This window comes from Neoarius graeffei, chromosome 19 (assembly GCF_027579695.1).
Source record: "Neoarius graeffei isolate fNeoGra1 chromosome 19, fNeoGra1.pri, whole genome shotgun sequence".
Classification (NCBI taxonomy): domain Eukaryota; kingdom Metazoa; phylum Chordata; class Actinopteri; order Siluriformes; family Ariidae; genus Neoarius; species Neoarius graeffei.
Genome location: NC_083587.1, coordinates 36,683,619 through 36,703,466, shown reverse-complemented (window position 1 = coordinate 36,703,466; position 19,848 = coordinate 36,683,619). Strand labels below are relative to the sequence as shown.

At 41.7% G+C, this 19,848-nt stretch overlaps 1 protein-coding gene across 2 annotated transcripts in view; it reads right to left on the bottom strand.

Annotated features, from left to right (window-relative positions):
- Nucleotides 1–19,848, bottom strand: part of topbp1 (DNA topoisomerase II binding protein 1) — an 88,862-nt gene that overhangs the window by 37,294 nt on the left and 31,720 nt on the right. For both annotated transcript variants that reach the window (XM_060900028.1, XM_060900029.1), the window contains exons 9-14: nucleotides 19,078–19,241; nucleotides 18,553–18,803; nucleotides 12,942–13,246; nucleotides 9,433–9,605; nucleotides 6,900–7,111; nucleotides 165–481 (exon numbers count right to left, since the gene is read on the bottom strand). In XM_060900028.1, coding sequence (XP_060756011.1) covers nucleotides 165–481; nucleotides 6,900–7,111; nucleotides 9,433–9,605; nucleotides 12,942–13,246; nucleotides 18,553–18,803; nucleotides 19,078–19,241 — 1,422 coding nt within the window. The remainder of the gene's footprint in view (nucleotides 1–164; nucleotides 482–6,899; nucleotides 7,112–9,432; nucleotides 9,606–12,941; nucleotides 13,247–18,552; nucleotides 18,804–19,077; nucleotides 19,242–19,848) is intronic.

Below are 19,848 nucleotides of genomic sequence, written 5' to 3'. Positions count from 1 at the left end.
CAATTTTGTCATAAAATTCTGAAGATCAAATGTTAACAAGGATTAATTTGCAAGTTATTCTGGGCGGACTGTCCATTAACATTAACAAAGTGATCAAGGAAGCGTCAAAATTTTGCCTAACAGAACTGTCCCATTAGAATCGCTGGTGGGAGTTAATTACTGACCTTAATGTTAAAGGAAGGTCCGAAAAGTTTGTCTCTACGGAGGAAGCGAGATGGCGTGTCGAGCTGAACCTCTTTCTGCAAGCGGTCTCTGCTTTCTTCTTGAGCTGGGGTTGCGACATCCGCCTCTCCCTCCCCACCTTTCTTCATTTTGCGGAGGACAGATTGGACGGTGCGGCTCTGCAGACGGCCGATGTCCAACGGCGTTACAGAGGAGCTGCTCTGTGGACCTAGCAGAGGAATTTCTGGAGAGACGCGCAGAGGCACAGGAGGGCCTGCAGCTTTCTGAGATGCGCCAATGAAACTCTCGTCACTGTGCTCTGGAAAAAATACCGGTACAAAGTATTGTGATGTTAAAGGGGAACTGAAGTCGTTTTTAAACTTGCTTTATTTCTTAATTAACGTGTTATTCAATTACGTTTTCGGTTTTATTAACCTTATATCGTGACTCGTATTGGCATATTATATTACACTTATCGGCCTATTCGGTTTTTAGCCATGTTGAATGTAGTTCGTATGGTCCACGGCAGGCGTCGCTTATCTGCACGATCTTCACGAGACTTCAAACGTGAAATGTCAGTGCTGCCATTTTGAAAACTGTTTAAACAGCGGCCAGATCGCCATATCATTCCAATTGAGATTCATTTCGAGATTTACGGTGCCAGCTTCATCAGTGATGGAGATTATTCCATACGACTTCAAACCATTGATTAAATGAAAAAAAAAAAACGCTTTCGGACACTAGTACGTCGCACTGGTATTTACGTCATTACTGTCGCACAATTAAAACGTGTCAGATCAGCCTGCTGGTTTTCAAAATAATAAATACATGCATGTATTTTTGTGATAAACACATTATACTTAGCGTATTTCCCACATTAATCAAGACAAAGTACCTGCATCTTTCAGTTCTTTTAAAATCAAGGCTGAACACTTTCCTCCTTTTATTAAATCAAATTTGAGACTTTTAATTTGATTCCTTTCAGCACGACTGCAATGCATGATGGGATATACTGCTTTGGTTAGTGACCATCGCTGTACACTACTTTTTGTGATGCATTGTGGGATACTTTGAGTGCACTATAAAGGGTGTAAATAATCTTCACTAAGGTTTCGGACAGCACTACAAAATGGCGTCCCCACTATATAGCAGAGGTGGGGACTTGAGACTTGGGGACTTGGACTCGAGTCGACTCGAGTCACTGTTTTCATGACTTGTGACTTGACTTGACAAAACATGAAAATACTTGAGACTTGACTCGGACTTGGAAGTTTAAGACTTGGGACTTGACTTGACTTGACAAACGATGACTTGAGTATTATTTCCATCGTGTTTTTATTGTGAAAATAAAATGTAATATGCACATACTTCAGTAATTTTGATTGCACTGCCGTTGCGTTGTCACCGCCCTGTCCATCAGGCACGCTCTCTGCGTGGGCTATATACCGGCACGCCCCATGCCACGATGTGTTCACAGATTTCACATCATATCATCATGTCAGCCATCCCAAGAGTAATCACTTTCAGCTTCAAGGGCTACTGCCTAGAAGGTAAACGACGAACGGCGCAGTGCAAGATTTGCAACGTGACGATTTCTGACAGCCAGACCACGACCTCCAATTTCGTCCGGCATTTGAAGATCCATTCTGCCCAGTAAGTTTATTAATGTGTTGTTATTTGGTGATAGCAGCTAAACTCCTCGTTAGCCAATGTTAGCCACGAGAGTGAGCGGTAGGAGGATTTTAGCTGTTGCAGATGTAGCTAGGGATTCAGTTTATTATTGTGAAATTCTTATGTGAATGCTCGTAAGCAATGTAGTTACATCAAGTTTAATGATATTGTATATCAGTAGTAGTAAGTTGATTGTGCACTTTGCAGTCGTGATGCTGAATAACATAAGCAGCTTCCTACCCTGTTGTTCTGTTTCAGGGTTAAGCTAATGGTCAGCTTGTGAACATGTACACATTCATGAGCAGTACAAATTCGTGTAAGTGTGTTCGTGTACATTAGCCAGACTGTCCATAGGGCATAGAGGCAGGGGAGTTTATCATAGCCGTTTGAAATAGCAGTGCAGCAACCTGCACATTTTTTTCGTCACACTACCCAATCAAAAAAGAAAAGAAAACTCCGTCCCACTGCCTATCATGCACTATTGAAAAAAGCGCCACGATTTGGATTCCCCGGCATGCCACTCGCTGTTTGAATACAGGCTAGCAGCAATACTAAACTCTGCAAAATAGGCTGACTGTGCGCGGGAGTCTCGGTTCCCTCTGTAACACAGTGTTACGAAAATAAATTGTGCAGTCATCCAAACCATGAATTTACATTTAGTATATCAGGCTACCAGGCCGCCAAAACAATGGTTTGAATGACTACAATTTAGAGAGCACAACTCTGTAACTGAACAGGTGCATTGGATATTTCCCAGTGAGGTAATTTAAAAAGTCTCTGGGTAATTGTTCAAGGAAAGATGAATCCCGCGCGCTGTCCTTTCCGTATTGTTCCCGAAACGTTGCACTTGTGGTAAGGAGGACAGTGCGTTAGCCACGACCGAAACGTTGTGAGCAAAGTTCCTGTGGAAAGGAATGCGCGGGATGCATATTTCATTTAACATTTATTTTCGTAACAATCTGTTATAGCGGGAACCAAGACTCCCGCGCCAAAGTCGTTCTATATGTCCCCGCTCCGCACAGGCTGAGGCAGCCTCGGAGAGAGAGAGAGAGAGAGAGCGCTTTTGCACACACCTCTGTAGCTTGTCATATGGGGTAAGATAATGTCACTTTTGCACGGGCGAACAGGTCTTCTTTTTGAGACCTAAATTATGTCTGACACATTTCTCTATCCTTTGGGTTTTTTTTTTACTGGCGCAAACATACATCGAAGTCACTTCAGGTTTCTCCACGTGTATCTTATTAATAATAATCATCTCATCTGACGTGATTAGAGATTGGAGGAGCTCATGCCCCTGTTAACCCAAGGTGTCGTCCTACCCTCTTTTAACTACGCACATAACAGAATGCCAATTCTCTGCATGAGTAGGCTACCATAATGGGGTGTTTTTTTCATTAATTTTTGCATTTACTATTTATATGTATTTATTTATATATTGTTTAGTTTTATTTTATTGTGAAAAATGAGACAGACAGCTCCCTGAAATTTTCATCTTCCTTTGCTGTTCTTAAACTTCAGGCTGTACAATTACATTAAACATAGTGTGTACGGCATTAGACACGGTGTTCGACTTCGGCCCCAAAATTTCATTTCGGTGCATCCCTAATAATTAATTAGATGGCCTGTTACTGGATCAAGTAAAGGTGTTAGTAGCAGCTGCTGTTATTCCCATCACTGATCAGAAATAAATAAAATATAAAAATTAATGAATGTGCCAGGGATGTTTACTGACATTTACTTATGTATTGCCTTTTCAATGTATTAAATTCATATTCTGCTGCTAAAATTACGCCAATACGCCTAAGGTGACTTGACTTGGACTTGACTTATTATAGGACTTGACTTGACATAGCCTGTGACTTGACTTGACTTGCCCAAGACAAAAAAGACTTGGGACTTACTTGAGACTTGCACATGTGTGACTTGGTCCCATCTCTGCTATATAGTGTCCTGTATAGTGAGTAGGGAGCGACTTCGGACACAGGGAAAACTTCCGGCTTGATTACATCAGCATTCTAAAGAGGGCGTGTGCGTCTTTTGACAACGTTGGCAGATGTCGGTCAATTTGATTTCTGCTGTACGTTTTACTTCCGTCCTACAATGTCTCACACAGGTCTCAACAAATCTCGTTTACAGCCATTGCTTTGACATACGGACTGATATATTATAGAGCATATTTCAAACACTCATAACTCGCTATAGCAGTGACAAAATAGCTGTCAGAAATGCATTCCTACATTTTATAAAATGAGAAATAGGATTTTGACGATAAAAAAAAAATTTGCCTTCAGTTCCCCTTTAAGAGGACAGTCCAAGCAAATTCCAGAATGGTTATATTTCTATGTACTGCATGTACAGTACCAGTCAAAAGGTTGGACACACCTTCTACAACCCCGATTCCAAAAAAGTTGGGACAAAGTACAAATTGTAAATAAAAATGGAATGCAATAATTTACAAATCTCAAACACTGATATTGTATTCACAATAGAACATAGACAACATAGCAAATGTTGAAAGTGAGACATTTTGAAATTTCATGCCAAATATTGGCTCATTTGAAATTTCATGACAGCAACACATCTCAAAAAAGTTGGGACAGGGGCAATAAGAGGCTGGAAAAGTTAAAGGGACAAAAAAGGAACAGCTGGAGGACCAAATTGCAACTCATTAGGACAATTGGCAATAGGTCATTAACATGACTGGGTATAAAAAGAGCATCTTGGAGTGGCAGAGGCTCTCAGAAGTAAAGATGGGAAGAGGATCGCCAATCCCCCCAATTCTGCGCCCACAAATAGTGGAGCAATATCAGAAAGGAGTTCGACAGTGTAAAATTGCAAAGAGTTTGAACATATCATCATCTACAGTGCATAATATCATCAAAAGATTCAGAGAATCTGGAAGAATCCCTGTGCGTAAGGGTCAAGGCCGGAAAACCATACTGGGTGCCCGTGATCTTCGGGCCCTTAGACGGCACTGCATCACATACAGGCATGCTTCTGTATTGGAAATCACAAAATGGGCTCAGGAATATTTCCAGAGAACATTGTCTGTGAACACAATTTGCCGTGCCATCCGCCGTTGCCAGATAAAACACTACAATTCAAAGAAGAAGCCGTATCTAAACATGATCCAGAAGCGCAGACGTCTTCTCTGGGCCAAGGCTCATTTAAAATGGACTGTGGCAAAGTGGAAAACTGTTCTGTGGTCAGACGAATCAAAATTTGAAGTTCTTTATGGAAATCAGGGACGCCATGTCATTCGGACTAAAGAGGAAAAGGACGACCCAAGTTGTTATCAGCGCTCAGTTCAGAAGCCTGCATCTCTGATGGTATGGGGTTGCATTAGTGCATGTGGCATGGGCAGCTTACACATCTGGAAAGACACCATCAATGCTGAAAGGTATATCCAGGTTCTAGAGCAACATATGCTCCCATCCAGACGACGTCTCTTTCAGGGAAGACCTTGCATTTTCCAACATGACAATGCCAAACCACATACTGCATCAATTACAGCATCATGGCTGCGTAGAAGAAGGGTCCGGGAACTGAACTGGCCAGCCTGCAGTCCAGATCTTTCACCCAAAGAAAACATTTGGCGCATCATAAAACGGAAGATACGACAAAAAAGACCTAAGACAGTTGAGCAACTAGAATCCTACATTAGACAAGAATGGGTTAACATTCCTATCCCTAAACTTGAGCAACTTGTCTCCTCAGTCCCCAGACGTTTACAGACTGTTGTAAAGAGAAAAGGGGATGTCTCACAGTGGTAAACATGGCCTTGTCCCAACTTTTTTGAGATGTGTTGTTGTCATAAAATTTAAAATCACCTAATTTTTCTCTTTAAATGATACATTTCCTGTTTAAACATTTGATATGTCATCTATGTTCTATTCTGAATAAAATATGCAATTTTGAAACTTCCACATCATTGCATTCCATTTTTATTTACAATTTGTACCTTGTCCCAAGTTTTTTGGATTCGGGGTTGTAATTCAATGTTTTTTCTTTATTTTTATTAATTAAAAGACACTTCAAGTCTTAAAGTAATGATGCATGCCGTTTCTCTTTACTTAGTTGAGCGGTTCTTGACATAATATGGATTACTACGGTTGTCGAATAGGGCTATTTACTGTATTTTTATCGTTTGCTATTTACTGTTTGATCTCAAACTCATTAAGGCGGCAAGAAATTCCACTAATTAACTTTTGACGAGGCACCTGTTCACTGAAAAGCATTCCAGGTGACTACCTCATGAAGCTGGTTGCCAATACATTAATGCCAATAGTGTGTAAAGCGTCATCAAGGGAAACAGTGACTACTTTGAGGACTCTAAAATTATTTGAACACTTTTTGGTTTGCTACATAATTCCACATACATTATTTCATAGTTTTGCTGTCTTCAGTATTGTTCTACAGTGTAGAAATTAGTCAAAATACAGAAAAAAAAGCATGAATGAGTAGGTGTCCAAACTTTTGACTGGCACTGTACGTAGGATACAACGTAATCTAGAATAGACTAAATAAAAAAGGAAAGGGCTAATAATAATAAAAATAAGCGATGCAGACGTCTGTGCAGTCCTTATACAAAACTGGAATATAATTTGTTCTATCCTATTTAATTCACACTGCATCACATGTATGCTCCTGTCCCACAGTGTGTGTTTTTTTTTTTTTTTTAAATCACCATCTTTAAAAAGTGAATCAATTCGCACAGTTCTTTATATGTTTATCACAAAAATATTTTTGTTCATGTTGAATGATGTCTGTATCCTTGAGAAATGCGCATTGTCAAAAAAAAAAAAAATCAATCAGGTATTCTGAGCTTACTCGGACTTCTTGGCCCTTATAGAATGGTTTATGATACGACAGGAATTAGAAAAAACTTTTTAAAATAACCAAACAACCAAAGGTACTCCAGAACGATTCACTTAATATGGTGAATACAACTGCTTTGCTTAGTTTGTACATAAAGAAATTAGCATTTAGTCATTACACAGCTGCAACGGTCTGAATTTGCCAGCTTTGTCTTGTTTTAAAACGAGATCTGATTTTTGCCTTCTGACCAGGAGATGGTGGCAGATCCACCAGATAGCGCGTCTCTTCAGCACGTTTGCCCGTTCTGGCAGACTCTAGGATCCAGCGTACTGTTACAGCAGGTAGCCCCCACTTCTGTGCTGCCTGGTACTTAGTGCCCTCAGGAGTCTGCAGGACAAGGTGAGTGCTAGCCAGCATGCCTTTCCTCTGATTAGCAGTGCGCACAAAATAGTCCTGAACACTGCAGAGAAGGAGGAGTACAAGACGACAACTTACAGAGCAGCGCAAACACAATATGAACAACCAAAAATGGAAAATAAACTAGAATTTAAATCATTTCAATTCTTTTCTAATTTAACTTAAAATATTTCTTTAAGCTTGATAAGGAATAAAACAAGAAGACAGTCATCTACAGTGGGGCAAAAAAGTATTTAGTCAGCCACCAATTGTGCAAGTTCTCCCACTTAAAAAGATGAGAGAGGCCTGTAATTTTCATCATAAGTACACTTCAACTATGAGAGACAGAATGAGAAAAAAAAATCCAGAAAGTCACATTGTCTGATTTTTAAAGAATTTATTTGCAAATTATGGTGGAAAATAAGTATTTGGTCAATAACAAAAGTTCATCTCAATACTTTGTTATATACCCTTTGTTGGCAATGACAGAGGTCAAACGTTTTCTGTAAGTCTTCACAAGGTTTTCACACACTGTTGCTGGTATTTTGGCCCATTCCTCCATGCAGATCTCCTCTAGAGCAGTGATGTTTTGGGGCTGTCGCTGGGCAACACGGACTTTCAACTCCCTCCAAAGATTTTCTATGGGGTTGAGATCTGGAGACTGGCTAGGCCACTCCAGGACCTTGAAATGCTTCTTACGAAGCCACTCCTTCGTTGCCCGGGCGGTGTGTTTGGGATCACTGTCATGCTGAAAGACCCAGCCACATTTCATCTTCAATGCCCTTGCTGATGGAAGGAGGTTTTCACTCAAAATCTCACGATACATGGCCCCATTCATTCTTTCCTTTACACGGATCAGTCGTCCTGGTCCCTTTGCAGAAAAACAGCCCCAAAGCATGATGTTTCCACCCCCATGCTTCACAGTAGGTATGGTGTTCTTTGGATGCAACTCAGCATTCTTTCTCCTCCAAACACGACAAGTTGAGTTTTTACCAAAAAGGTCTATTTTGGTTTCATCTGACCATATGACATTCTCCCAGTCCTCTTCTGGATCATCCAAATGCTCTCTAGCAAACTTCAGACGGGCCTGGACATGTACTGGCTTAAGCAGGGGGACACGTCTGGCACTGCAGGATTTGAGTCCCTGACGGCGTAGTGTGTTACTGATGGTAGCCTTTGTTACTTTGGTCCCAGCTCTCTGCAGGTCATTCACTAGGTCCCCCCGTGTGGTTCTGGGATTTTTGCTCACCGTTCTTGTGATCATTTTGACCCCACGGGGTGAGATCTTGCGTGGAGCCCCAGATCGAGGGAGATTATCAGTGGTCTTGTATGTCTTCCATTTTCTAATAATTGCTCCCACAGTTGATTTCTCCACACCAAGCTGCTTACCTATTGCAGATTCAGTCTTCCCAGCCTGGTGCAGGTCTACAATTTTGTTTCTGGTGTCCTTTGACAGCTCTTTGGTCTTGGCCATAGTGGAGTTTGGAGTGTGACTGTTTGAGGTTGTGGACAGGTGTCTTTTATACTGATAACGAGTTCAAACAGGTGCCATTAATACAGGTAACGAGTGGAGGACAGAGGAGCCTCTTAAAGAAGTTGTTACAGGTCTGTGAGAGCCAGAAATCTTGCTTGTTTGTAGGTGACCAAATACTTATTTTACAGAGGAATTTACCAATTAATTCATTAAAAATCCTACAATGTGATTTCCTGGATTCTTCCCCCCATTCTGTCTCTCATTAGTTGAAGTGTACCTATGATGAAAATTACAGGCCTCTCTCATCTTTTTAAGTGGGAGAACTTGCACAATTGGTGGCTGATTAAATACTTTTTTGCCCCACTGTACATACTGTACTAAGTTTCAAGATATTATTTGTCACTTTCTTCAAGTTGTGCTGCAGGAAACCAACCCTACCACTTTACACTGACCTCAGCAGCCCGTGGCATAAGCCCACCGGACCTTTGGTCCAGGTGAGCTAAAAATGAAAATTTCTCACATTTCTTAGTATCAAAAGGCACATATACATTACTTAATCAACACATATACCAACTTTCAAGACCATACCACTCAGTTTTCAAGTTCTGCTCCGGAAACAAAACCTACCCCTATAGGAACAACAACAAAATAGCACAGTAATAAAAGCCTGTAATTACAATGGTCACTACTGTCAAAGCTGCTGTAATAATAAAGAATAAATCAACACAATCTGAGCAGTCAGATTCCAGAATTCAACATTGCTGTGGATCAAATGAAAGTATTTACACTTACTATTTATTATAATTTAATGCCTATGGGGGTTGAGTCACTAGGTGTGTGTCTTGTCTAGAAGTCTGGGTTTGCAGGTGTAATGGCTTCAAATATGCTAATGTATATATGTGTCTCCTTACCTTGCTCCCAGATGTCTGGCAAGCTGAATGAGTGACTCTCTCTCTGCTCCAGTAAACTGGCTAACTGAGAGAACGCAGTCTTTGAGAGGACAACAGCCCTCCTTCACCACAACTGGGGTGAACAATGGATGAGAGGACACAGGCAGAACACACTGCTGCTCTACACACATTGCCTGAAGACGTAGAAACCACACAGTACAATAAAAAACCTCTAGCAAAACACATGATCTTAACATGAACACAGCAAAAAACAAAAACGCACTCCGTTCCAAAATTATTGGAATGGGAAGGCCAATTCTTGTGGTTTTGCTATACGGTGAAGACATTTGGGTTTAAGATGAAACGATGAAGGAGACAATAGGTCACAATTTCAGCATTAATTTTCTGATATTTACAATTAAACTAATTAGAACATGGCAAACCACATTGGTGGTAGACCACGCAAAACTTATGTGAGCAAAAGTATTGGAATAGATCTTGAAATAAATACTGCTTTGTCGAGTTGCATATCCTTTGCTTGCAATAACTGCATCAATCCAGCAACCCACTTACATCAACAAACTCTTGCATCTTTTGTGATGCTTTTCAGGCTTGTACCAGAGTTTCTTTCAGTTCTTGTTTGTTTCAGGGGGTTTCTCCCTTCAGTCTCCCTCTTCAGGAGGTGAAACGGATGCTCGAATCAGGTGAAGGTCTGGTAATTGACTTGGCCAGTCAAAACCTTCAAGTACTTTCCGCTGATGAAGTCCTCTGTCGTGTTGGCAGTGTGCTTTGGGTCTTTGTCTTGCTGTATGACGATGTTCCTCCCAATTAGATTGGATGAATTTCTCTGTAAATTGGCGGACAATGTTTCTGTAGACTTCGGAATTTGTTCTGCTGCTACCATGATTGATGATGTCAAGCAGAACAGGGTCGCATGATTTACATCATCAACATACATTAGTGAGCCTGTTCCAGAAGCAGCCATGCAAGCCCAAGCCACTATATTTCCTCCACCATACTTGAACAAAACTGTACATTCTGGATCATAAGCAGATCCTTTCTTTCTCCACACTTTGGCCTTTTCATCACTTTGGCAGAGGTTAATCTTGGTTCCAGAACTTTTATGGCTCATCTCTGTATTTCCTTGCAAATTCCAAGCTGGCCCTCTAATTCTTACTGCTGATGAGTAGTTTGTATCTTGCGGCATGGCTTGTATAACTGCTGCTCTCCAAGTCTTCTTCAAACAGTGAACTGTGATACCTTCATATTTGCCCTGCGGAGGCACTTGGTGAGGTCACTGACTTGTGCTTGGGTTTTTCTTCACATCTCTCAGAATGATCCATCAGCTGCCATTTTCCCTCACCAACCTCTTCCATGGCTGGTTTTAATACACTAGCAGTCTCTTTTTCAAAACATTCCAAGTTGTTTTATTGGCTTGGCTATGCCCAATACCTGTACAATGACTCTGATTGATTTTCCCCATTTCCTCAGCTTCAAAACGGTTTACTTTTCTCCCATAGGCAGCTCTCTGGGCTTCATATTGGTTTATCCTTTTTAACAACAAATGCAGTCTTCACCAAGAAGGTTCTGGGTTCGATCCCAGTGGCCAAAGGAGGCCTTTCTGTGCGTAGTTTGCATGTTCTCCCCGTGTCTGTATGGGTTTCCTCCGGGTGCTCTGGTTTCCCCAACAGTCCAAAGACATGCAGGTTAGGTTAACTGGTGACTCTAAATTGACCGTAGGTGTGAATGTGAGTGTGAATGGTTGTCTGTGTCTATGTGTCAGCCCTGCAATGATCTGGCGACTTGCCCAGGATGTACCCCGCCTTTCACCCATAGTCAGCTGGGATAGGCTCCAGCTTGCCCATGACCCTGCACAGGATAAGGAGCTACAGATAATGGATGGATGGATGGATGGATGGATGGATGGATGGATGGATGCAGACTTCACAAGAGAAAGCCAGGGTTTAAATCAAAAGTAGGCATTCAGAGCTATTAACTGTTTAATCTGTTTAACCTGGGCAAGAAGAAACAATGGTCAAATAACTTGATCACTTGAAGAAAAATGCATAGAACAAAACGGTGCCTTGTTCAAATATTAAGTATTATTTTTTTCGCGGTCTGGTTTCCATCAAATCCTGCACTCTGATTGGCTGGCGAGTGAGTCCGTATCCTACGATACAGACCCCAGTTACGGACCTCTGGTGACTCGCTCGTTCACAACAACAAACATAGTAGCAATTTTTGTCAACATTTATCTTTTTTTTAATAAGATTTATTTATAAGATTATCAAAAATCTTATAAATTTTTGCCAGCATTTCTCAGGAGAATAGCATTAATTTTACAGCATGGATAGCGATAACGACAGTCTTCCCAGCGAAAGCGGGTTTTACTACCCTGAGGAAGAAGAAATAAAATAAAACATTTCAGGAGAAAGCTAAAAACTTCTAACTGTTGCCAACGCTGAGCAAAAACATGGCTGAATCATGAATGACTCAATTTTGTATAAATAGGGGACTACATAGGCTGCAAAATGTAGTTTTTTTCCTGCCATGGAAGTGCACTTGTATACCGAGGAGGAAGCCATTTGCATTACAGCCGTGAATGAGGATTCAAAATGGCGTCTCGCCTCGGCTCGGTTTTCCCTTTCGGGCGCTCTCGTTTTCTGTTAGAGTTTGGTAAAGAAAAAAATAAATAGATTATTTACCAGCTTAAGGTCGGTCCGTATGGTGAAATACTGTGACCTCGGCCTCGGTCAGTACTTTCAAGACCTCAGTCACGGTATTTCATGATACAGACCTCCCAGCTGGTAAATAACATTTATTTATTTCAAAACTATCGATTCCAATATTTTTGCTCACAAACATTGTGTGATCTGCCAAGTTCTAATTTGTTTAGCACGTCTAGATGCAAATATCAGGATATGAAAGCCGAAACTCTGATCTATCATCTCATCTCATTATCTGTAGCCGCTTTATCCTGTTCTTCAGGGTTGCAGGCGAGCTGGAGTCTATCCCAGCTGACTACGGGCGAAAGGCGGGGTACACCCTGGACAAGTCGCCAGGTCATCACAGGGCTGACACATAGACACAGACAACCATTCACACTCACATTCACACCTACGGTCAATTTAGAGTCACCAGTTAACCTAACCTGCATGTCTTTGGACTGTGGGGGAAACCGGAGCACCCGGAGGAAACCCACGCGGACACGGGGAGAACATGCAAACTCCGCACAGAGAGTTTGAGCCACCCCTGATCTATCATCTCACTGAAAATGTTTTCAGTACATAGCAAAAACAAAAGAACTGGCCTTGCCATTCAAATACATTTGGAAGGGACTGTATGTGCAGTTAAGTACATCAATATGAATAACAAATTCTGGAATAGAACGCATTTCTTATAAATACAGAAATGTTCAGGCTTTTTTTTTTTATCTTATGTACTACTAAAAGTCAACATGCGTTGAATGTAACAGGTTGCACAATATACTAGCAATCACATATCTATTTCCAAACATTTTGCCATCTCACCAGCCAGGTGTCTGTGACCACTTCGTCCACTGTGGCCTCCACCTCACAGCCCAGCAGAGGAACTACGGCATAATCAGCCACGCCTCTGAAACGGCCAACCAAAACCTTTCCGTCGTTCTCCACAACCAACATGGAGAGCTGTGCTTCTGCTTCTGCACTGAAGCCCACTAGGAGGAAGCGTTTCCCAGTAAACATACTGCCCTCTGAAGGTTCAGCGACAGTGGAGTCACGCCCTGGTGCAGCTGGGTCTAGTAGTTCAGACCCGCAAGTCTTGTTTTTGTTATCTAAGGGTTGAGGTAATGCCACTATGGAAAGATGGATGGGGGAGGGGGGGAAATAAATAAATAATGAGTTATAATAATTCAGCGTTACCCAAAGTCCTCATAAAACCAAAATTGGTGTTATAAACCTTTTAGTACAACTCCCTTGGGGCTGAAGACACAGATATTCCAGTATATATTTTTTTAAAATTCCAGATAAATGTACAACCCCAAATCAGAAGGAGTTGGGATGGTATGTTGAAATTAAAACTGAAAACAATGATATGCAAATAATCTTTGACCAGTATTGCATTCAAAGCAATATAACAGAACATTATTTGATGTTATGAATCTTTTTGTTTTTTTCCCCCGCAAAATAAACATTTATTTAAATTTTGATTCTCGCAACAAATTTCAATAAAGTTGGGACCGTAAACCATTTACCACTCTATAATGTTGCCATTCTTTCTCACAACACTTAAAAGATGTTTAGGGACTAAAGACACCAAGTGATGAAGTGTTTCAAGTGTTCTTTCATCCCATTCTTCCTGCAAACAGATCTTAAGGTGCATATTCTGGACCAATTTCGTGGGTTTTTTTTATATGAAAGTATGTCCCTTTACACACTCATCCAGAAGGGTAATTTTGCACAAGGCCGTCTGTCTACAGCAGAAAAAAATAAAATAACAAAACGCGTCTGGAAAAATCCCAAGGGAGTCTGGAGCCAGAATCGTGACGTCACCTGCGGAAGCGCCAGCAGGCTGTGTTTTGTGTGTTACAGTACGCTCGAACACAGTCAAACAAGACTGTGCAGCGTGCATTTATGAGAGAACCACCAGCATCGGAAGAGACGGTCGAGCGGGTTCGCGAATATTGAAAATTTGTGAAATCGTTCACATGGAATCTACATACCTTTGAATTTCTCATTCAAATTTTGAGAAATAAATCTTATATTGCTCCACATTAAGTCTGTTCAGTTTCATTTGACTAGACTATGTAGTTTCTGAGATATTTACATCTCAAATAATATCGAATTTTTTGAAACACCCTCTATATGCCCAACTCTTTTAGCCGGGTGCTTCACTTTTCCACCACTTTGCTCACACCTCTGTTTTATACACTCTTAAAGGGCATATTCTGGACCAATTTCGTGGGTTTTTTTTTTTTTTTATATGAAAGTATGTCCCTTTACACACTCATCCAGAAGGGTAATTTTGCACAAGGCCATCTGTCTACAGCAGAAAAAAATAAAATAACAAAACGCGTCTGGAGCCAGATTCGTGACGTCACCTGTGGAAGCACCAGCAGGCTGTGAGAGCTTCGCACGGTTTCAGTGCACAGCCTGTGTAGACCAAGCGCTCCCATTTCTCTCTCATTGTCCGGTCTTTTGGGAAACGATGAGTACTAATCCCATCAAGATTGGTGTTGCTACACCCTCCTACGATACATCTGTTAACCATTTTAATAATTACGCGATAACGTTGAAGAAATTTGCAGAAAACCACCAGGTCGTTTTCTCATAAACAAACCAGCGCTGACGTAGGATTCAGAGGGAGGCGTCCCGCACGCGACGTCACGAAAATCAATGTTTCCCGGGAAATCCAAATGCCAAGTTTTTTCAGAGGCGGACCAATTCGCCTCAAATGGCTTGATTTCAACTGAATTTTTCTGGTATTGCGCAAGGTAAAAAAACTGCAGAGAATGCAGAATGTGACAGATATTTGACCAAAGTTTAATATAAAATAGGAGAATTACATTGATCTTGCTCCTGAATTTGCCCGTGATATGCACTTTAATGTGTGCAATAGTACGGAGTCATCGTGGTCATATTTTTCATCTCAAAATTCACCGCAGATGCTTTATCGGGACAGGCACCCAATTTCGTTCCACCTGCAAAATCTTGACTCAAACATGTATGACCCTTCTCTAAAAACACTGCAGGCTGCACTGACACTGATGGTCTTTGCTCGGCCTGTTCAATAGCTGGCCTGTGGGCCAAATCCAACCCTCCAATCAAGTTTGCTCGGCCCTCCGATCAGTTTTATTTACAAGTAAATAAAATCAAAAGAAACGAAGGAAAATTTGCACAAATAACTGACATTTTTGCCACAATAAAGCCATTCCACGCTTCAAACCAGTAGCGTGCTTCAGAGCTGTCAATCACTAACACGCATAATTGATGACGAAAGCACCGCTCGCTGCGGATGCACGTGGTGCTTTTGTCATCAATTACAGAAAGCTAGCAGAGTAGGAACACAGCTAGACCTTTAGTGCACTTCTCTACTGGTAATTTAGTTTGAATATTAATTTAGACCCCGTCCACATGTAGCCGGGTATCTGCTAAATCGAAGATATTTTTCTACGTTTTGGCCGGTCATCCACATGAAAACACATCAAAAATGAATATTTAAAAAAACTCCGGGCAAAGTGAAGATTTTTGAAAACTCCGTGTATGCCTTTTCGTGTAGACAGAGATAACCGGAGTTTTGTGTTTTAGAACGTCACAATCTGCGCCAAAAAAATGACAACAAATCTGCCCTGACGTCAAACGTGCGACCTTTGTTTACTGCAGAAGCCAGATTAAGCATGGACAAAGAGTAATGGATCGGAGTAGTGCCTTGAAAGCGTTATTTATTGTGCAGGTGCTATTTACATGTTTAATTTTAGAAGCCCAACTACTGCTCCAAAAACAGGGTCAATATGTCCACATATTTGCTTTGACAAGATTCCCAATCAACGTTTTCTTGCGTCTTTTGAAGTTTATACTCCAAAATTGTGTTTAGAAGCAATTCTGTCTCCGAGTCTGTCCAGACGAACGAGCTTGGTGCCATGTTTTATGTTTAGGCGGAAGTGACGCCAACAGAGGGCTATTCTGATGTGATTAGGGGGTAGGATTTGGGGAAATAATGCCATCTACAGGTTTGGAACGCTTATGAATGTGATTGAAAACGCAGATGTTCGGTTATGTGTGGAAGGGATTTTTTTCGAAGACGAGGTGGTGTGGATAAAACATTTTTATAAAAGGAGGGGGGGAAAATGTTCGGTTTTAAAAATACCCGGCTACGTGTGTACATGGCCTTAAATAACAGATGACACCAGGTCATCCATTGCTTTGCAATCAGGGCTCCCGCTGGCGCTCGTCACTGACGAACATAATCCATCCGTGACGAAGAGAAAATTACTAGCAGTCGTCACAGTGACGAACGCATTTGTCATCAACATCGCTATCATAAGTCATCCTTTAAAAAACTCCTTCCACAAACCTCTGCTGAAATCCAACCGCAGTGACAAGACGGCAGGAAGCTAGAGTGTTAACAATTAGCATGTTTAGCACGATCAGTAAAAATCAACTACACATAATGACCAAATGGGCGCCAAGCTTTTGCCCAATCGCATTGCGTCTTAATCGGCGTCGTGTGGTGGTGTAGTTATCTATGCGTGAACCAAACAATGGTGCAGTCTAAACTGAAGAAGTTTGTTGGGTGGGCTTCTTCAAGCACTGAAGATGATTTAAGGGCTGAAAACAGCCATGGGGGAGGCACATTCAGAGCCCCGACCTTCCCTGAGCACACTGGACAGTTTCAGTAATACAGGGGTTGGTTTAAAAAAAAAACGCCAAAGTGAAAGTGCTGTCAGCCGGCAAGTGACTGAAGGGAGCTATGTTTCAGGCAGCGTGGCGTGTTGCGTCCCTGTGGCTAACGTATCACGAAGAGGCATCCTGTGCTCAGTTTGTAAATCGACAGGAAATTCGAATTCCTTCATTGTTGGTTGTTCCAAGATTCGTCTTGGCTCTGTTCAATTGTAAATCGAGTTGTGTGTTGAAGTTAAGGCTAAAGGGTGTACTAATACCTCTTTTGAATAATTCCATGCTAAAATAACCTTAATTAAGCTCAAATTAAAGAGGTTTATTTTAGCTTGATGGTACACAGGCTGTTCAAAATCAAATCTTTCTTACAAGAGGCTGGAGCGGAGCTCGAATTTTGTATGTTGTAAGCTGCCCCTAGCTATGGACAAACCCGATGACAACTCTGAAACAGCTCAACTATGGCAATCTGTCTATGGCAGGAAGCTTGAAAGGTCTGGCTGTGTAACTAGTCAGCTAGTGCACCTCGGATAAAAACACTCCACTGCCTTGTCCACTCGACTTTTGTGGCAGGTCCAAAAACAGTATGGACTCAGTTATGGCTATTATTAACTTTAACAAATCAACATACACTACCGTTCAAAAGTTTGGGGTCACTTTGAAATTTCCTTATTTTTGAAAGAAAAGCACTGTTCTTTTCAATGATCACTTTAAACTAATCAGAAATCCACTCTATACATTGCTAATGTGGTAAATGACTCATTCTCATTATCTCTAGCCGCTTTATCCTGTTCTACAGGGTCGCAGGCAAGCTGGAGCCTATCCCAGCTGGCTACGGGTGAAAGGCGGGGTACACCCTGGACAAGTCGCCAGGTCATCACAGGGCTGACACACAGACACAGACAACCATTCACACTCACATTCACACCTACGGTCAATTTAGAGTCACCAGTTAACCTAACCTGCATGTCTTTGGACTGTGGGGGAAACTGGAGCACCCAGAGGAAACCCACGCGGACACGGGGAGAACATGCAAACTCCGCACAGAAAGGCCCTCGCCGGCCACGGGGCTCGAACCCGGACCTTCTTGCTGTGAGGTGACAGCGCTAACCACTACACCACCGTGCCGCCTGTGGTAAATGACTATTCTAGCTAAATTCTACTAAATGTCTGGTTTTTGGTGCAATATCTCCATAGGTGTATAGAGGCCCATTTCCAGCAACTCTCACTCCAGTGTTCTAATGGTACAATGTGTTTGCTCATTGCCTCAGAAGGCTAATGGATGATTAGAAAACCCTTGTACAATCATGTTAGCACAGCTGAAAACAGTTGAGCTCTTTAGAGAAGCTATAAAACTGACCTTCCTTTGAGCAGATTGAGTTTCTGGAGCATCACATTTGTGGGGTCGATTAAATGCTCAAAACGGCCAGAAAAATGTCTTGACTATATTTTCTATTCATTTTACAACTTATGGTGGTAAATAAAAGTGTGACTTTTCATGGAAAACACAAAATCGTCTGGGTGACCCCAAACTTTTGAACGGTAGTGTAGATTGTTTCATAAACCAGTTGCCGATACGGCACAAAATTTCAGACTGACTGTATTTATGTGGAGAAATTCCCAAATACAAAAACATCGGCCTCGTCAACACACGCCCTCCCTGACTTCCTACGCTTTCGGTTCTATGACTTGCGTGTTATATCAATGAACATGTACACAGTGCAACTTCTCAACATGTGGTCAGACAAGGACATAGAACCTAGCTCACCTACGGTCTGGTTATTGTCCACGTACTGCGAGAGTAACTCTTCCTCAGCCCTGGCATGCCGGCTAGGACTGGGGGCTGGTGGGGCGGCAAAAGGTGGCCTAGAGGGGCGTGATGTAGCAGGGCAGGGGGCAGGAATGTCCACTTGGGCTGGAGCAGGAGGGAGGAATGAAGGGTGGAAATAACTCTCCACTGGAAGCAGAGAGCCACAAGAGAAACTGTCCAGCAACCACTGCACTGTGACGATATGCGGCCTGATAGAACATGTACACACACACAAGCAAATCTTGAAACAAGTTTTGATTATGGTTGTTCTGAATATGGAAATTTAAATCCAACCAGGTACATTACAATGCAATATTTTTTCTCTAAACTGCTACTTCAAGTTTCTAATTCTAGCTCGAAATGCATACGGCTCATAAATGAAAAGCTTTGCGAATATTAGATCAATAATTAATTCTCGCCTTACTAATCATCTCCAAAAATGCCCCATTTAAAATCAATCCTCTAATCTACACTTATACAGACCTATGAGAGGCTTTCGTGAGGAAGCTTTTGACATCCTGGTCTGGTTCTCCCATCGCAATGTGTGTAAGTTCTTCACTAAGCTGGTTGAAGTGCAGGCCTCCTCCAGAGTTCACCAACCGGCGCAGTTTCTCCAACCTCTTCCCCACCACACCACATAGATACAGCTGCAGAATACAGAAAGACTCGCACTTCAGTCGAAGCTTGGCTGATGTACAAGACATCTCGTATACTAGATCATTTGGACATACTGGTGGTGAATTTGCAATAAAGCTTTTGTGCTGCTAAGATAAAGTAAGGGTCCCAATGAAATATTTTTGTTGTCTGACTATATGTTCACAGTATAGTTACAAAGATGAGCTTGCACAACTCGAAGCGTAGTTGTAATCGAAAGCTTATCTTCCACATCACGTTACTTTTGGTAAACGCAGCAAATTGGCAATCTCTTAAGAACGATGGAGAAGGAATGTTCAGTGTTGTAGCAGATACAGTGGGGCAAAAAAAGTATTTAGTCAGTCACCAATTGTGCAAGTTCTCCCACTTAAAAAGATGAGAGAGGCCTGTAATTTTCATCATAGGTACACTTCAACTATGAGAGACAGAATGGGGGGAAAGAATCCAGGAAATCACATTGTAGGATTTTTAATGAATTAATTGGTAAATTCCTCAGTAAAATAAGTATTTGGTCACCTACAAACAAGCAAGATTTCTGGCTCTCACAGACCTGTAACAACTTCTTTAAGAGGCTCCTCTGTCCTCCACTCGTTACCTGTA